This window comes from Acomys minous, assembly GCF_964271855.1.
Source record: "Acomys minous genome assembly, chromosome: 2".
NCBI classification, from domain to species: domain Eukaryota; kingdom Metazoa; phylum Chordata; class Mammalia; order Rodentia; family Muridae; genus Acomys; species Acomys minous.
The window spans coordinates 44,337,069-44,355,314 of NC_140484.1; the positions used below are offsets into that span (position 1 = coordinate 44,337,069).

The following is an 18,246-nucleotide window of genomic DNA, read 5'->3' on the forward strand; positions in this document are numbered from 1 at the left end:
TCTGTCTCTTTTCGAACCAGAAAGTACTTAGGGGTCACGCCTTTCTCAAATCATCTGTGAGATCACAAAGCTAATTATGTGATCTTTGACTTCCCTTTTTGTTCTGAATGTTTCTTCTGTCTCTTCTTTAAGACATGGTGGTCTAGCATGTCATCCAGGTTGGCCTTGAACTTCTGGACTTAGTTCTCCTCAGCCTCGAGCATAGCTGGGACTATAGACATGTCCCCACTGCATCTGGCTCAGGTCTGTTTCTTAATTGTTTCAAACCCAGATAGCACAGACTAGCACCATGCTTGGGCTCCTTTGCAGCTTTTCTGAAGCGAATATCTATCTGTCTTTGTATCTTGTTTTCCTTCTGAGTATTTTAGAGCCAGAGAGAGCAAGATATTTCCACCCAGGAGGCTCCTTAATTGTTCTTCAAGTAGCACTGGTACTTGACGCCAAACAAGAGCCAGAAGTGATGCACTTAGAATAGGGCTTTAGCTTAGCTGCTTTGTTGATGCTGATGCTGATGCTGATGCTGATGCTGATGCTGATGCTGATGCTGATGAGTCAAGGTCATCATTGTGCAGCCAATGAATTCCATAAGCCAGTTGTAAAGGTTCTTTCTTAGCCACTGGGCACAGAGCCTACTGAAGCTCTATTGACAAGATACTACTTATTTTCTAGAGCTTTAGGCCAAATACTTTACCCATAGCAGTACCACTATCAGCCTTTTGGAAAACATATTTAACCTTACTGTAAACTGAAAGAGAACAATCATGATTAGCTATGCATTGTGCAAGGACATAGAGCAGCCAGGATGATAAATCCAGAACTTCAAATGGGTCACTATATCAGCTCAGTCCCCTCCCCACTACCATGCACTGTTTACAGGCACATTTGCCATGCAAGGTTCTGTGCCGATGCCTTTTCTCCTATAGTTCCCATAAGGCTGTGTGCAGGGATTACCAAAATTCTTTTGTAGGTAAAAGCACTGATGTTTAAAGAAATTAAAGTGTCTTTCTTGGGGCATTGGGAGTGATGGGAGTGAAGAGTCACGCTCCTAGCAACAATTCCTTTCCTTTTCTCCCCCTGCTGTACTCTGCCTCTCCCGAGTCTGGCTGTGCCTCACTTGTTCAGAAGCCACACTGTCTGAGGTGCCTGACTATGTGTTTTTACAATATTCATTGTCCAGTTTAAACCCTGTGCAAATGCTACATGAGTCATATTATCACCTCAAGTATATGAGAGTTGGGAAGTAGAAGAAATGTATTTGAGCTTCAGCTGCACAGAGCAGACATTTGAACCCCAGTTTTAACCCATGTTGAAATTTGATATATTATGCTTTAAAAGCATTGATGGCAATTACTGCCCATTTACAGCCTTGAAGCCTACCAGTCTTGTCTGAGGTAGCTGGCAGGGTATAGAGAGGACGCTGCCAATAGGACGGGTGCATCACATACATAGTGAAGCCCCTTGGACTTTCATTCTACCTGCATTTCCAATGGTAGTATTCGCTTTATTTAAGTCCTAGTGAATTCTTCTGACTCCCACTGCAGACAGCTATTTGCTACAATTTGATGACAGCATATTTCCCGTTTGGAATGTTGAATGGAAGGGCTGAGATAATGGTCAATCCTCCTCCCCTTCTGATGAAAAGAGAAGGCTGGGAGAACACAGCAGCTTTGACGTTTGTCAGCTTGTTAGCAGGAGTCTTCAGGACATGTCTCTGTTTCTGTAGTCAGCCCTAGCTGGCGCTAACAGAGAGTGACTGCACTCTGGGTATAGAGGAAATTTCATTACTGTGTTAAAAATAATCAAATAAAGAGGCTGAGATGTAAGGCCAAGTTGGACTGGCCGAGCTTAAGATGAACAATGCTTACTCAGGTTGTTTATTGGGGTGTCAACTGCTGTTTTGAAAACCAGTTGTTTGGGGACATCTCATGTATGGAAATATTGGACACTATCTCTAATTGTGCTGAGCAGTGCAAATGAGACACTTGCTTCGAAGCTAATATGATAATGACTGTATGAGAGACTGAAGGAAAGGCGGCTAGGCATATACTTTCAGACTTTTGGGGTTTGCTTGGTTAAAAATAAGAGACTTATTTGGAGAGTTTTAAATGAACTATATTTCTCCATTTCTCTTGCAATTAATTTTCAGACAGCCCAGAAGCAATTTGCAAGTAAGGTGCCTTGAGCAGCATGGCATGAGTCAGCTGAAGACCAGCAGAGGGCAGTGCTGAGCTGATGCTGGCTCAGGCACTTACTTGGGGCTATAAAATTGTGCTTGTTATTAAATGAAATCTTACAGCTAACTTAGCCACAGAGGAAATTAAACTGCTAATTATGTGTATTTAAACCACTAAAAAAAGGGTCCAGTTATTGCTCCAGACTTCAACAAACACCTACCTCATCTCTGGATTTAAAATATGTAATTATGCCTGGAAATAGTATCTATTAACAATTATATACAATATTTTTTTAAATTCGTAGACTTATCTGTTTGCATAGCCTGTCTCTTTTTAAGCAAACAAACAATAGATTGGTAGCTTTAATATTGTGATTTATTTAACAGAACATGTCAGTGACTTTAACTGAGTAATCCATGCTCAAATTATGTACAGGTCAGAGTTCTAAAGGTTTGACAAAATAATCATATTGTTTTTATGGTATTTTCTCAAATACAAAAAAAAAACCATAGATTTCTGTGGAGGCAAAAATTTTCAAACCTGGAAAGGGACAGAGCCTGGTTTTCTGGAAGAGGAATAATGATTCAACTGTGTGTGATTTCATTGTCAAATTAGCCTCACGACTCTAAAGTAAAACAGACATCTTAGAGAAGATGAAAAGCCAACAACCACCCAGGACTGGGTTGGGTACTGTGCCTTGCAGTTTGGTAGCTGTCCACGCATCACCACACAAGCCAACGGGAGAGAAATGTGATGCTCAGAAATATAAATGGGAATTGACTGTAAGTACCTGTCAGCTGGAAGATTTGTGTGGCTTAGGCCCTTCGCTTTCCAACAATGTTTTCATTTTTATATTATTTGGGGTCTAACTTCTCCTAGTGTTTCCTGAGGCCAGTTGGAGTACTGGTCCCCTTCTAAGCTGGAATCTGCATTTCAACAAGTCTGCAGAGGACTCGCCTGCACTGTTATTTGTGCCCGCACAAATTTGAGAAGCACTATTTTGGGTCTTATAGCTAATAATTTAATTTCTCACCAAGGTTCATTTCCTAGTACTTTAGTAGAGAAATGGCTCATAAAGCCCCAAATCACTCATTTGCAATTCATTAAAGGACTTTGTGTGTGTGTGTGTGCCAAATGTTACTGTTTCCCCCTTTGCGATAAACAAAACGTTTGAAAGTCTGTAGTGGATTCCTTTATGCAGCTAGACCTAACACATTGGCCATTCTCTGATTTCAGAAGAATCCTGGAAGGAGGAATGCCACTCACAATAGGCTCTTGTAGATTTACTTACTGTGGGTGGCCCTGCTGAGAGTCAGCTCCAGAGTTCACCACCCTGTCACAGCTCTTCTGTCCACTTTACTGCATGCCTTTTATGGGTGTCATGAAAAAATGATAATGACCCGTTTTCTTACCCATCAAAGGCTATAAACCAGAAGCCTCTCCCACGTTACCGGAGCAAGAAGGGCAGTGTGGCTAAGTCAGCCTGTCAGAAAGACAGGCTCTCCACCTTGGCAAGTGAGATTAATCTAAGTCAAATACTTCTCAGCTTGCCAGTTGTAACTACTAATTCCCTTGGGGGAGAACAAGAGCTACGCAAAAGCCGGTACAATCTTCGCAAACCGTTGGTAAGGCAAGGCAGGTAAAACCTCTAAGTTTGTCCTGCTGGGTTCTATGATGGACTCAAACATCGCTACAGTTCCTCAAGCCCACATTACAAAGAAATGCAGTGGTCAGGGCTGAAAACCAAATGTCCTTAACTACACAGAGGATGGTTTGCTTCTGTGCAGACAGCCTTGGTTAAACCTCGCCCCCCCCCACGCCCCCAAACCACCCCTCCCGCTTGTCTTCCTGCCCCTGTGCCAGAAATAATTCGAGGATCTAAGTCGCCAGGCTTTGCAAGCCATGAGCTGAAATTCTCTGGCAACGAATCAGAGTGACTTATGGCCGCCCTGTGTGTACAATGTGGGCCAGGAGAGGCAGCCTCATAGGCGGGCTCGAGTGTATACTTCTTGGAGGTGGGCGGGGTGGAGGGAGAAAGCAAGAAGCCAGCACCCCTGCTGCATGCTTAGGGTGTACACCAGAGGAGGCCCACAGGGCGGGAGCAGGAGGGACTCGTGGGTGACACTGCTGGCTATCTCAGTGACCTGTAGGTTCTGCCTGAAGCAGAAGGAAAGGGCTGAGACCCATAGGTCCAGGCTTCTCTGCTTAGCAAATGAATCTTAGAAGCATGAGGTTGTTTTGTTTTTGTCTGTTTGCTTGCTTTGCTTTGTGAGCACTGACCCAACCCCTCCCCCACAAAGCCGTCTTCCCCAAGCCCTGCTTTGAGTAGGGATACCTGAGGCAGCAGTGAGCTGGAGGGGGCACATACTCAGAATAAGATGTTTGTCTGTAGGGCCTTTAATTGTGTTTTCTTTGTTTTTGCTTTTAGGTTTTTTTTTGGGGGGGGGGTGTTTTGTTTTGTTTTGTAATCAGGCTTATTGCATCTGATTTTATTTCCATGCAATAAAGTCCATCCGTTTTAGTACGGGGTTCCATGAACTTCAATAAGCAAGCACCACAGTGGAAATATAGAACACTCCTACTTATCCCTAATATCTCACTTTATAGCCAACTATCACTGCTACCCCCAACCTGTCTCTTTTCTGTCCCCACAGTGTTATCTTGAGTGCTTAGGTTTATTTATCTTTTTTTTTCCTGTATTAATTTATTCTTGTTACATCTCAATGGTTATCCCATCCCTTGTATCCTCCCATTCTTCCCTCCCTCCCATTTTCCCCTTATTCCCCTCCCCTATGACTGTTCCTGAGGGGGATTACCTCCCCCTGTATATGCTCATAGGGTATCAAGTCTCTTCTTGGTAACCTGCTGTCCTTCCTCTGAGTGCTACCAGGTCTCCCCCTCCAGGGGACATGGTCAAAGGTGAGGCATCAGAGTATGTGAGAAAGTAATATCCCACTCTCCACTCTACTGTGGAGAATGTTCTGTCCATTGGCTAGATCTGGGTAGGGGTTTAAGGTTTACTGCCTGTATTGTCCTTGGCTGGTGCCTTAGTTTGAGCGGGACCCCTGTGCCCAAATCTGCCTATCATAATGTTCTACTTGTAGGTTTCTAGGACCCTCTGGATCCTTCTACTTTGCCATTCTCCCATGCTTCTCTCATCTAGAGTCCCAATAGAATGTCCTCCCCTCTGTCTCAGTTTCCTGGTAAGTGAAGGCTTTCGTGGGACATGCCCCTTGGGCTAATATGCAGATATAAGTGAGTATATACCATTTGAGTCTTTCTGCTTCTGGGTTAACTCACTCATTATGATCATTTCTAGCTCAATCCATTTATCCACAAATTTCGGGAATTCCTTGTTTTTAATAGCTGAATAGTATTCCATAGTGTATATGTACCACAGTTTCTTTATCCATTCTTCTACTGATGGACACTTAGGCTGTTTCCATGATCTGGCTATTATGAATAAGGCTGCTATGAACATGGTTGAACAAATTTTCTTGTTGTGTGCTGGAGCATCTTCTGGGTATAACTCTTCTTCTTTCACAGTAACTGGAACAGAGGTCAGTTAGCACAGTCAGACAGAGGACAGCACAAGCCAGGCAAGCACGGGTTCTAATCCAGTCTTACCTCCCAGCTAATTTAGAACACCCGGCACTCCACTAAACCTGCCTCTCATAACTGTCAAGGCAGTGGTCTGCAGCATCTGCTAGCACAGGCAAGACTGACTTGCTGGACCCCTAGCCACAATGAGCTGCCACCCTAGGAGACAGTGTCTAATCTTTCTCCTTCTTGTTACTTTCTAGTTAATCTTTCTGCCCATATTTGAGGGTGGGATCTTAACTCAAATGCATTTGGCCTTCTGCCATGCCTATCACAGTACACGATAAGGGAATTATCAACCACACTGTCTTATTTTAGGTACTTGTAGCTAACATATTATTTGAATGTATAGTTCAAAGAATTACGTAAGTTTTTGTATCATTTCACAATTCGTTTTTCTGCTTTCATTTACCAGTACCACTTCTCAGATTTGCCATTATATAACCAGTAACTTTTATTTCATTTCATAAGCAAATGGTCTGCTTTCCTAAAACACAGTGTTTCCTGGCTTTTACTGCATAAATGTAAGTGCACCTCTCTCGGATAGGAATGAACCCCACCATGTAGAAAATGATCTCTAATGGGGATGGAAGGAGAGGAGACAGGAGGAAACAGAATTAGGCAGGGATTTGGAGGTTTTGTTTTATGTTGTGCTGTTTTTGTTGTAAAGAATCAGGGCTCAGGAGCAATGCAGCTAGCAAATGTTAACATCTGTTTATTAATTCTTAGTGAGAAATTAATGACTTCTCATTATTTTAATATTCTCTTGTAAATTATGTTATTATTTTAAAAGTCAAATATAAAAATAAATATATACAAAAATATTAATGAGCATATTTCTACCCTGGTATGTATAGTGTTTATCAACAGTACTGATTTCATTCTTTTGAATATTTCATTAATAATTAATTTTTCCAAGGTAAGATATTCAAGACATACCCTAACAAATTGGAGAATAGAAAATCGAGAGTCAAACTCTACGGTAACTACTATTCCTTCGTCAAGAACTAGTATCTGGCAGTTTTGGGGTTTGTTTGTTTGTTTTGTTTGTTTGTTTTTCCACCTATATTTGTCTCTGTTATGAAGGTTAAAAATGAGGGCTATGGGCAGAGGCCAGTGTGTGGCACATGCCTTTTTCTTAGCACTTGGAAGGAGAAGCAAGTGATGCCTGCAAGTTCAAAGCCAGCTTGTCTACACAGTGCATTCTAGGCCAACATGAACTACATAAGATTTTGTCTGAGAACAAAAGGGAAATATGAACAGAATACCAGTAAAAATAACTGGGTAGGGTTTACATGTCAAAAAGAAACTGTCTCTGAGACACCTTGCCATTCATCTCATCAAAGCCTCTCTTGATGGCTTGGGAGGAAAGATGGCCTTGGCTTGTTTTAGTCTTCACTAACATTGAACTGGAAATAACCAAGCTTTGGGAATGGTTTTGAATCTTAGGCCATTTCATTCTAATGGCTATTCCTGGTACTTAATCCCATCTTCCCCTGTTTGGTGATAGTATTTATCAGTATGCTTTTGAGATAGCTGAGAAAATAAACAGAGCTATAGCAATACAAATCACAATGCGTTCCCCTGGCTGAGGTGGCAGGCTAGCATGTTTCTCCGCCCCCTTGTGGCTTGATTACAGAATTCCTGCTGTAGTTACTGCCTAGGCTCAACACATTACCTACACTCTGTCATGCCAGCAGGAGCAGCACAAGATTCTGCCCCGCCGCCTCATGCAGAATAGAGACAATTTGCTTCCAGAAGAAATGTAGGCTCCAAATGATTCTAGTCAAGATGACTTGCGAAGACAGGAGCTTCAAATCGAGAAGGTCTGTGACTTTGTTTTATATGTTGAAAAGCCGAATATACAAAACACACCATGATTTGACCTGAGAAAGGTATGGCTTTAGAAGATGCCTCTTCCATTGGGGTCTGAAACATGATCTCCCAACAACCTGACTTCTCAGAACCAGCAAATTATTATTCTACCAACTGGCATCTGTTGGATGGGACGTGGGACTGGACGGCATGTGTAAGACCACCCAGTTAGTTATAGCTTGACCCAACTATCATGAAGAAAGAGCTTTAGGACAGAGCATTGGAGAAACCATGCCATAGCAAGAGAATTCTCAGACTGTGAGAGTTCCGACAGCCAGTCACATGTGATCGGCCTGCAATTTAGTTCTTCAAAGTGCGCTTCCACAATTTCTGCTGATCAAGAGTGAATTGCAAATCAAATGATCACTGTGCAGTGAAAATGTTACATATAGAATCATGTCCATTTTGTAGCCAGAAAAGCTGAGTCACCAATTAGAAATGTTTGTTTCTGATCTCATAATCAATCCGTTGCAGACTGCCTTGTACTATCAATAAGAATTCCTGAGCAGACTTTCTCTCTGCCCAGTAATGAAGCACTCCTCTGCTTCCTAATGTGCTACATGCTCTCCCTCCACTTGTCCTTTCATGCTGATGGAAGCATTACGTCACTGTGTCACAATGCAGTGTCAAAATGCCACAGTCATATTGGCTGGGTGGTACAATCAGGGTTGCAAGCCAAGAGGTACAGCAACAGACAGACATTTTCATCACAAAGCATGTAGATGGCATTATATTTTGAATGAGCAGTCTAAAAAGTACCACCCAAACTGAAAAAGTAAACAACCTTATCCCTGAAGCAAAATAATTTGTCATCTATTTTCTGCTCTCAGCTTTCCATCATGATCTCATATTTGATTTATAGTCTGAAACTTTGGAGGATAAAACAGTACTTTTTAAAATGATTTATTTTCAATTTTACTTATGTGTTATGTGTCTGTGTGAATGTACGCCATGGGTGTACAGGAGTGCAGGGAGGTCAGAAGAGGGTATCAGATCTGCTGGAGCTGAAGTTGGAGGGGGTTGTAACCTGCTTAGTGTGGATGCATGCTGAGAGCTTAGCTTAGCTTTATTTAAAAAAAAAAAAAAAAGAATCTAAGGCTTTACTTTTGCTAATAATATAATTGAACATAGGTTGTTGCTCAAAAACCATAGATCTTGACTTTTCTATAATGAATACAGATATCTAATATGGTATATGCAAATCAGTGCCATGTATACACACACATATATAGATGATATATAATCTTGTACTACATGATGACAACTGGTAAAGGGAAGATTATGTATGTGATGGTAGTAACATAAAATTATAGTGGAGTTGAAACAACATTGTTGCCTCGTGAAGCCAAAGCCATGTAATGTGGTACCACCACATAGTACTCGCACATTTATAGCAATGGTGGTGCTAGCATGCTCACTGTGCCCACTGTATCAAGGGATGCCACATACAACTATGTACAGTACATAATACATGATAATACAAATAAATGACTATGCTATTGGTTGTGTTTATTATGTTGTATTTTATTACTGCTTTAGTATAATATTTATTGAAAAAATTATTTGGTCCACCAAGGTATATCAGTCTTAAGGATCCATGCCACAAAAGTGGGCAACTTGAGTTTGACTCCTCCAACACATACAGGTAGAAAAAGAGAACTAAATTCACAATATTTTCCTCTGACCTCTGTGTGTACCATCGCATGTCCCCACTCATGCACTCTGTCATGTAACAATAAATTAATAACCCTTTTTATTTAGCTCACTATCCAGGTTTCTCGTGGCATTCTGGTCTTTCAAAGTCCAACTGGAATGGCTCACTAAGGCCAGCTTAGAGCATTCTAGAGCTTTTCCAGCCCAACATTCCAAAACCTTCTAAACCTAGCTCCAAAGGCCTCAGAACTACAGTGTGAGGTTTATCACAGGAACCGCTCAACTGCTGCCACCAGCTCTCTCTATTACCTACTTTTCTGCTGTGACAAAATTCATGACAAAAATCTATGTGAAGGGTCTGAAGAGATTCTTAGAGCCCACATCAGGTGCCTCACAACTGCCTAAAACTTGGGCTCTAACATCCTCTTCTGGCTTTGTCAGGCCCCTGTAAGTAGATGCTGTACATAAAGGTCACTCAGGTATAGACACATGCATGGACAACGAGTGTGTGTGCAGCACAAGTGCACATATACACGCTAAGTGGTTTGGTTTGGTTTTGTTTTAAGAAAAGGTTTATTTTGGCTCACCGTTTCCATGGTGGGAAGTCATAGCTGGAGGACTGTGAAACAGCTGGTCCACTTGCATCTGTAGTCAAGAAGCAAACTGAGAAATTCTAGTGCTTAGCTTCTTTCTAGTTTTTACTCACTCCAGGAACCCGGGCCCTGGAATCGTGCCAATCAAAGTTAGAGTCGATCTCCCCAACTCAATCAACCCAGTCAAGATAGTCCCTCACAGATTTGCCCAGGGATTTGTCTCGGTGGTTCTACATCCAGTCTAGTTGACAATCAGCATTGACCATCACACTATGTTTCACCAGCAATATGTGTACTCCATATTGATTATATCAATTAGCTTGTGCTTGACATAGTTTTTATACGCTGTACAGTAAACTATATCCTCTGGGTTAGGGTGAGCACATTTTATGACATTCTCACAATGGAAAGAATTCTTCATGACGTCTTTCTCAAGAGTAGCCATTGTTAGTGATGCTTAATAGTACACAGGATGATATATTCACACACACACACACACACACACACACACACACACACACACACATCTATTTCCTGAGTCTATTCCAAAGAAAAATAAAATACTAAGGCATACAACCATAATAATAACTTTGGAATGGTCCTTTTTAGTCTTCAAGCTAAAATTAATTTTCCTTATAAAGTAGGAAATAATATATAAAACATGATCAGCAGATGTGGGTACACAGATGATGTATATTCTTCTTGCTTTGTGGTTTTCCCATCTGCTTCTGTATCACCTTTTTGAAATTTCTTCACCTTGTGGTACCCTGATCCAACTTAGCCCCACCCTCCAAAGCTATTGGGAGCCCCTGGTGGAGATGATGACTGGGTCCTTTTAGATGAAAGATAGTTTATCAAGGCTCAGGTTTAGTGTTCTTAAGAAAATATTTCTGTGGCCAACATGAATCCATAAATCATCTAGAATGCCTGTTAAGAATGTATTATATAAATGGCAGACATACAGAAGCAGGTATCTTTTATCTAACATGACTCTCATCCACTTTCAATATGTGCTTTGACCTGAAAACTTCTCAGCACAGGGGACCTCAAAAAGGTGTGCATACTTAGGTAGCTTTTTAAATAATGGCAGCACAGACGTAAGACTAGACACAGAGAGGCACATAGCAATTCATATACAAAGCTCGGTGGTGATGGACAGGCTTCCAATTACCCCTACACAACCCAGTTTTTTTTAATATACATTATTTTATTACAAATTAAAAACAAAAACAAAAAAACAAAGCAACATCCTAAAAAAAATTTTGCTGGTAATACAAATTCCTATGAAGCTTTTTTTTTTTTTTGCTACAGTAAGAAATTAAAAATAACATTAAATATTTAGGAACATTCAAAATCAAAAGCTTTAAATCTAACTGTTCGTTGTAGCCCCTGAAAAAGCTGCAAACTCCTTTTTTAAAAGTATTTTTTTCTACAAAGAATCTCATCAGCTATCCAAAAATCTGTACAACTTTTATTCAGAAGCTAATGTTGAGTTGCACTTGAATTTTACATTCTTAGCAAAACAGTTGCCTGAGCACACACACTCCACACATTTTACGACAGCCATTTACTCTTCATCCTCATCTTCGTCCTCCTCATCCTCATCATCTTCTTCCTCCTCTTCTTCCTCTTCTTCCGGTCCATTCTTCTTTGAGCCTGTTGGCCTACCAGGCTCCTTCTTTCCTGCTTCACTTTTGCCCTTAGCAGGGTATGCAGCAATAGCCTTTTCATTTAGTTTATGAAATAGGAATAGAAATAGGAAAGTTGCTACTAAAGCAACTTCTCCTTTAGTTTAGCTGCTTTCCGCTGATAGGGTTGTTTATCTTTGGCAGATTGTTTGGACCACATCTCACCCAGTTTCTTTGCAGTATCTCCAATGGACAGGCCCAAGTGTTCACTTTTGATCTTTGGGCGATGCTCAGAGCCAAACTGGAAGAAGGCAGACGGTGGTCGTTTTGGAGCATTAGGATCTTTTTTCTTCCATTTCTTATCCCCTTTGGGAGGAATGTAATTCTTCATCTCCCTGTCATATCGAGCTTTGCCGTTCTTGGCCAAATCTTCAAACTTCAACTTTTCCTTTGCAGATATGGTCTTCCATCTCTCGGAGCATTTCTTGGAGAACTCGGCGAAGTTGACCGAGAAGTTGGGGTGCTTCTTCTTGTGCTCCCCCCGGCACATCTGCATGAAGAAGACATATGAGGACATTTTGCCCCATGGCTTGTTAGGCTTGTTGGGGTGTCCTTTGCCTATGCTGATGGCGCATGGTGTCTACCTGCTGGCGCAAGTTCTTCCCTCAAAGCCCGACAGAGACACTTCCTTCTCCCAAGCTCCAGCAAGAACTGGTTTTCACACAACCCAGTTTTGAAATAACAATTTAACACTCAAAGGCTACCTTTGTCAGAAGGACTGAGAATCCAGAGTAGTTATTCTTGATGACGTGACATTTTTCTCTCCCGTGCATATGTAGAAGCAAAAACATGCTGAAACAATTGCCCTTAGGTTTTACAATGCTTTTAAAAGCAATCAGGGGGAGGAGGAGATAATGACATACTATATTTAACTTATTTTTAAAGTGTTTAAAAATTCATTTGTATATAGTAACATATGAATTAAATACATTGCTTATGTAACTGAAATAAATAATAATTGCTGTAAGTAATCATATTCAATATTACAATTTTGAGTAGCAAAAAATGCTGAATTTAAATTGCTGCTTTTAGTAGCCACACAGATGAATCAGTACAATCAGAAAGCACCCTGGATACCCATTCTGCCACCTCTCTGGCTCCATTACTTCATCCTACCAAAGGCCACTGTTTACTCAGGCAGTATCCAGCACATGCACCGGTGCATGACGTGATAGGAAGGAAAGCTTATTCCACTGAAACTCAGAAGCCAGCATTCCGGGCTCAGGCAGAGCTTCTGAAACTAAGAGCATCTAGGAGCATGGTCCTCCTCAGCCTGACATCTTCCATTTCCTCTTTGAAGGTTGGGTTTGCAGGTATCAGACCTGCATCACAGTCACTGAAGTCCTTCTTGGCTACCTCACCCTCTCTAGTCCCATCTTCTGTTACCCCTGCCCCCACAATTCAACTGACCCTCTAACCCATCTTGACCTGTGACATCTGTTCCTTGACAGACCCAAACTTTTCATGTTATAAGTCAGAGAAAGCATGAGTCATGATATGTTTTATCCACCTCAACAAACATGAACACAATACATGTCTAAGACACATACAAACACACACATACATCTCATCAGACATACATAAACACACATGCATATCCACAGACGCACACAAACACGCATATATCTCCACAGAAACACAAATATACACACATATCCAAGACACACACAAACACACATACATCTCCACAGACACACACACAAATATACACACACACCCAAGACATACACAAACATACATATCCATGGACATATGTGGGTAACGGTAGGTTTCTTTTATTTTCTTCACACTATCCACCACTCCTTTTTGGACATCAGAATTGTTTCCTTCTGAGTCTTATTCTCATAAAGGGATGATGACTTCTAATGTATCTTTTAGTATTTTGATTAAGTACTATATTCTTTGCTAATATAATGCTTGGAACAGTAAAAAGGCAAAGAACTATGGACGATCTTTAAGGATAACATCCAACTGAGGAAATTTTGGTGCACAATTGGGAAGATATTTGGGCCTCAGAGGTCCCTCACACCATAAAGTGGCTGTGTATTGAGTTACTTCTTGGACAGTGTGTCACCATCCCTTGACTCTGCTTTGTCTTTCCATTCATACCTTCAGCACAATAACCAATGCTAGGAGCACGTCCCTCCCCATGTGGGCTTTAGAAAGCTACTTTCTGACTTATGAAACAAGAAAGTCATTGTAAGCACTATATTAGCTTGAGCTCTGTGGAGTTATGATTTAGGAGACATTAGTCTACTTGGTGATATCATTTGGCATAAGGAGTATGTGTTCCTCTGGCATCCTTCAAGCACATACAATAAAGGAGAGCTAGAATGGCAGAGAAAAGCTCTGCCAGGAGCAACCACAAAGCGACACAGTGGCTGCTACACAGTTAGCTTCTGCATCGAAGCTAACCTGGGAAATTGGTTGACTCCTGAAACATAGAGACCACTTCAAGAGGGCCCCGAAGGATGAGCCATGCAGTGCCTATCAACTGTGGCAGATAGAATAGTTCTTTCTAATTTTTATTAGAATATTCACGATAGTTCAGAAAAAAAGTAATGTGATTAGATAAATACCGAGGTGATCATTATTTAAAAAAAACAAAACTTGATGTGTCACATTTTCAAGTTGGGCTTAATTGTCTCTCCACATAGCTCCAATTAATTTATTTACTCACTCGCTAATTTATTAAATTTGGAAGCTTTACAACTCACTTCAAATGATTAGTAACGATAGCAATTGCTAGGAAAATAATGAATGATGTGGAACAGGCCCTTTCTGCATTAGCCAAGAATTAATTACATGAAATGCCAGGAATGATTGACCTTCTTCAGGAATGCTGGTTGAGGGAGGATCCATTTAAGTTCTTCGAATGGCAAAATAAAGAATGGCAACATAAACAGCACAGGAAAAACGCGGCGGGTGCTCACATATCAGCCCGGTTTAAGAAGTCGAGCTGCAAATCAACCATGCAAGCTAATGGTGGACTAAATTATCGCCGTTGAGATTATATATTCAGCCTAGGGAACATCACTCAACCAACTTCTCTTTTTCTTTGTCTTTGCATGTGAATGAACTCAAATGTCTTGGGGCTAGTGGTGAGTAAGATGACATAGAATAGCTTGCTGTTGCTAAAAAAAATGTCCCAGGTGATTCAAATCTGGGCCCACTATCATTTTGATATTAAGTTTGATTATTAGGGTCCAATGTAGCTTGCTGGTCCCAGGGCATTGGGTGTTGTATTGGCCTTGAGTCTTCACCTACCTGAACCATTAAAGTTGATACTCATCTCTTTAGATGCAGCCGATGGTTTTCCATGCCTCCCTTAACTAACCTATCTAAACAGAACAAGCATAGGTCCTACATCCTTAATCAAACAAGTAAATAATCAAACAAAATGTACAAAGCAGAGAGTGAATGACTACTTACTCTCACAATAGTTCCTTCTACTGGTGGGCAGTGGGATTGGGTGAACATATGGGCAACATCTATATTATTGCATATAAATGAGAAAGTTTCTTTTAAGGGCAACAGGCAGAACATAGCTTGTTATAGTTTACTGGATAAGACTGGTGGGCTTCCAGCTTTTCTATCCTTGTGTATTTGCTTCTACAAGGTTAGAGAAAAGGAAGCTAAGAGGGTCACTAGTTAAGAGTTCCAGGGAGGCCCTATGATATGGACGTGTGTGGAATAAATGGCAGCTCCAGCTGAGGCTGAGCCTGATCAGGCTGACTCAGCCATCTCAGTGTAAACATCAGACTCAAATCTGCACTGTGCCTTTGGAGCTATACCTGCAAACAAATTTTAGAACTATCTCATTGTTGGCTAAAACTAACAGATATCTTTCTATATGTGATAATGATTAAAGGTCTGTAATATTGCAAATGTGTTTGTTTTAATATATGCCTGAGTTTGTTCCGGAACTAATCTTTAGTTTTATAAAGAAAATTAATGGTCCAATGGGCTTGGCTTCTGTGATGAGACACACTGTACATCTGTAGTATGACTATGAGGCAGGAAAGTACTACTGTATTTGGAGATGCTTATTCACCCGTTGCCTCCAGTCAGTTATTCCCACGGAGGAGAGGAAGAAATGATTGTTGTAGAACTCATGATATTTTAGATTCTGAGGATATGACAAAGCAAAATAATTTGCCACATGGTCAGGACACAACGAGCAGTAAGGAAGAGACTGGGGTTCTGTGATCCCCTATAATGACACCACTGCTCTAGTTTCTACTGCCTCTCAATAGCACATGGACCTTCAAGAGATAGTTAAAATCCAGATTATAGCAAGCTGTCCTTAGAATGCCATGAATTCATGCCAAATGTCTGTTTACTGGTGTATTGGCTATTTTCTCATCACTGTGATCACCCAGCTAAAGCAAAGTAGGGAAGAATGGTTATTTTAGCTCACAATTTCATTGCAGAGGTGGCAGTGGGCTGTTAATGGTGGGACATGCTCCTGTTTGTAATGGAGGAGTGTGAACTAATAACTTGTTACATCTCTATTGATGGTCAGCCAGAGGGGAACTGAGTCTAGAATTGGGGAAGACCATAACCCATAAAGCCCACTTCCAGTAACCCACTCTTTTATCGAGTCCCTAACTCCTTAGTTTCCTAGAATCCTCCCAAAACAGCACCGCCAGCTGGAGAATGAGTGTTCAAGCACTTGAGCCTGTTGTGTACATTGCACTTAAAAACAGTAACTTGTGTGTTAGGATAAACATCACGTGTTGTAAAACCTTAACTACAAATATGCCTAGTGGTCATGTATGAAAAAGGGAAGGTTCTGGATAACATCTCAGCTTCCTGTCTTTATAAACCACCTGTTACCTTTCGCAACTCTCTCTTTAGAGACTGTCTCCTAGAGCTTGGACTGTAATCTTCACTTTTTAAGGTTGAGGGCCAAGCACAAGTGGTACATATCAAGTGATCAAAAAGTATTTGTCCAAGGATCTTTGTGAGCATATTTAGCTTTATAGAGTTAATTATGTGTAGAGCATGCATACATGCATGCCTGCTTTAGGAATACTAGCTGGAGAAGCAGTAAAATTGTTTCCATGTCAGTGAAGAGTGAAACCGGCAGCAGATACCCAGATGCTCAGTGTTCACGCACATTTGACACTACACTAAGTGTTCATGATTGACCAGCCCTCCTGGGTGTTGTTACTAACATTAGCTTACAAATAAGAATGTTGAGGTATGGTAATATTTTTGCTATTATTTGATACTTGCCCAACATCAAACTAAGTGAGGACAAACAGGAAGTCTGGAATTGTGTCGGAAATTCTTAGCCATTGTCACCTAGTTTCTCTTATAAATCATTATTTTGTTTGCATGCCAAGAAGTGGGTTTCGTGGTGACAGTTTTACACATGTGCACCATTGCATTCTGTTCTTCCTCACCAGCCCTCTTCCATGTGCCTTTCCTACTCTTGGTCGTTGTCTTTTTTATTAACCAGTTCTCTCTTCATTCATGACAAACATATTCTATCACACACTCTTATTCCTTCTTTTCACTTACATTCTTTCTTCTTTGTAATAGACTTTTTTTTACTTTCACAACATAAAACACATACATACACTTGTACGTACATGTAGATGATAAACATATAGATAGATAAATATACATTTACATATAAACATTTGTAGATAAACACACATACGTATATGCATATGTAAATGCATGCATATAAAACATGCTTATAATGCATATGCATACATGCATGTATGCAAAGATATGCATGTAAGCATGTATATGTAAGCATACATATATATGCATGTATATATAAGCATACCTGAATATATACATGAATACATAAATGTATATGACTATATCACATATATACAGGTATACACACATGTATGTAAGAATATATTTGCACAAATGCATAAACACATGTACATAGCATACATACACATTAAACTTAAATTCCCCATATGAATGAAAATGTGATATGAGGCTTCCTGACTCTGGCTTATCTCCTTAATATACTGATCCCTAGTTCCATCTACTTTGCTGCACATGTAGTAATTTCATAATTCTTTGCAAGTGACTAAAATTCTATTGTGTATATATACATTTTCTTTATCTATTCATTTACTGATAGATACCTAGACAAGTTCTAGACTTAGATTCTGTGGCAATTCGGGTGAAATGTCCCCATAAGTCTTGGGCATTTGAATACTTGGTCCCCAGTCAGTAGCTGAGGGAATGTTAGAAATTATGGTCTTGTTGGAGAAGGCATGTTGATAGTGGCAGGCTTTGAGGTCTTAAAAGTCTTACAACATTTCAGTTAGGTCTCCCTTTTTTTTTTTGTAAGATCACAACTGTTCCTACCATCATGGCTCTACCTGGCTATCATGGACCCTCTGGACCCATAATCCCAAAATAAAACCTTCGTCCTATAATTTGCCTTGGTCATGTTTTTTTTTTTTTACAGTAATAGAAAAGTGACTAAAGCAGAAGCTTTGATATATATGATATATATCATATACATATCTTTCATACACATCAGGTATATAAAATATATATAATATATATGCGCACGCGCACACACACACACACACACACACACACATATACACACCCTGGAGAGGTATGACTAGACAATATGATGCTTGTGTTTCACAAATTTTTCTTTATGTTGTTAGGGAT

General features: G+C 40.4%; 1 protein-coding gene across 1 annotated transcript; it reads right to left on the minus strand.

The window, feature by feature from the left end:
• Nucleotides 1–11,187: 11,187 nt before the first annotated feature.
• LOC311609363 (high mobility group protein B2-like) lies at nucleotides 11,188–12,136 on the minus strand. Its single transcript, XM_084802414.1, has 2 exons — nucleotides 11,672–12,136; nucleotides 11,188–11,618 (listed from the first exon to the last, which is right to left on the minus strand). The coding sequence occupies exons 1-2, from the start codon at nucleotides 12,098–12,100 to the stop codon at nucleotides 11,463–11,465; spliced, it is 585 nt and encodes a 194-aa protein (XP_084658540.1). The 5' UTR covers nucleotides 12,101–12,136; the 3' UTR covers nucleotides 11,188–11,462.
• Nucleotides 12,137–18,246: the final 6,110 nt, after the last annotated feature.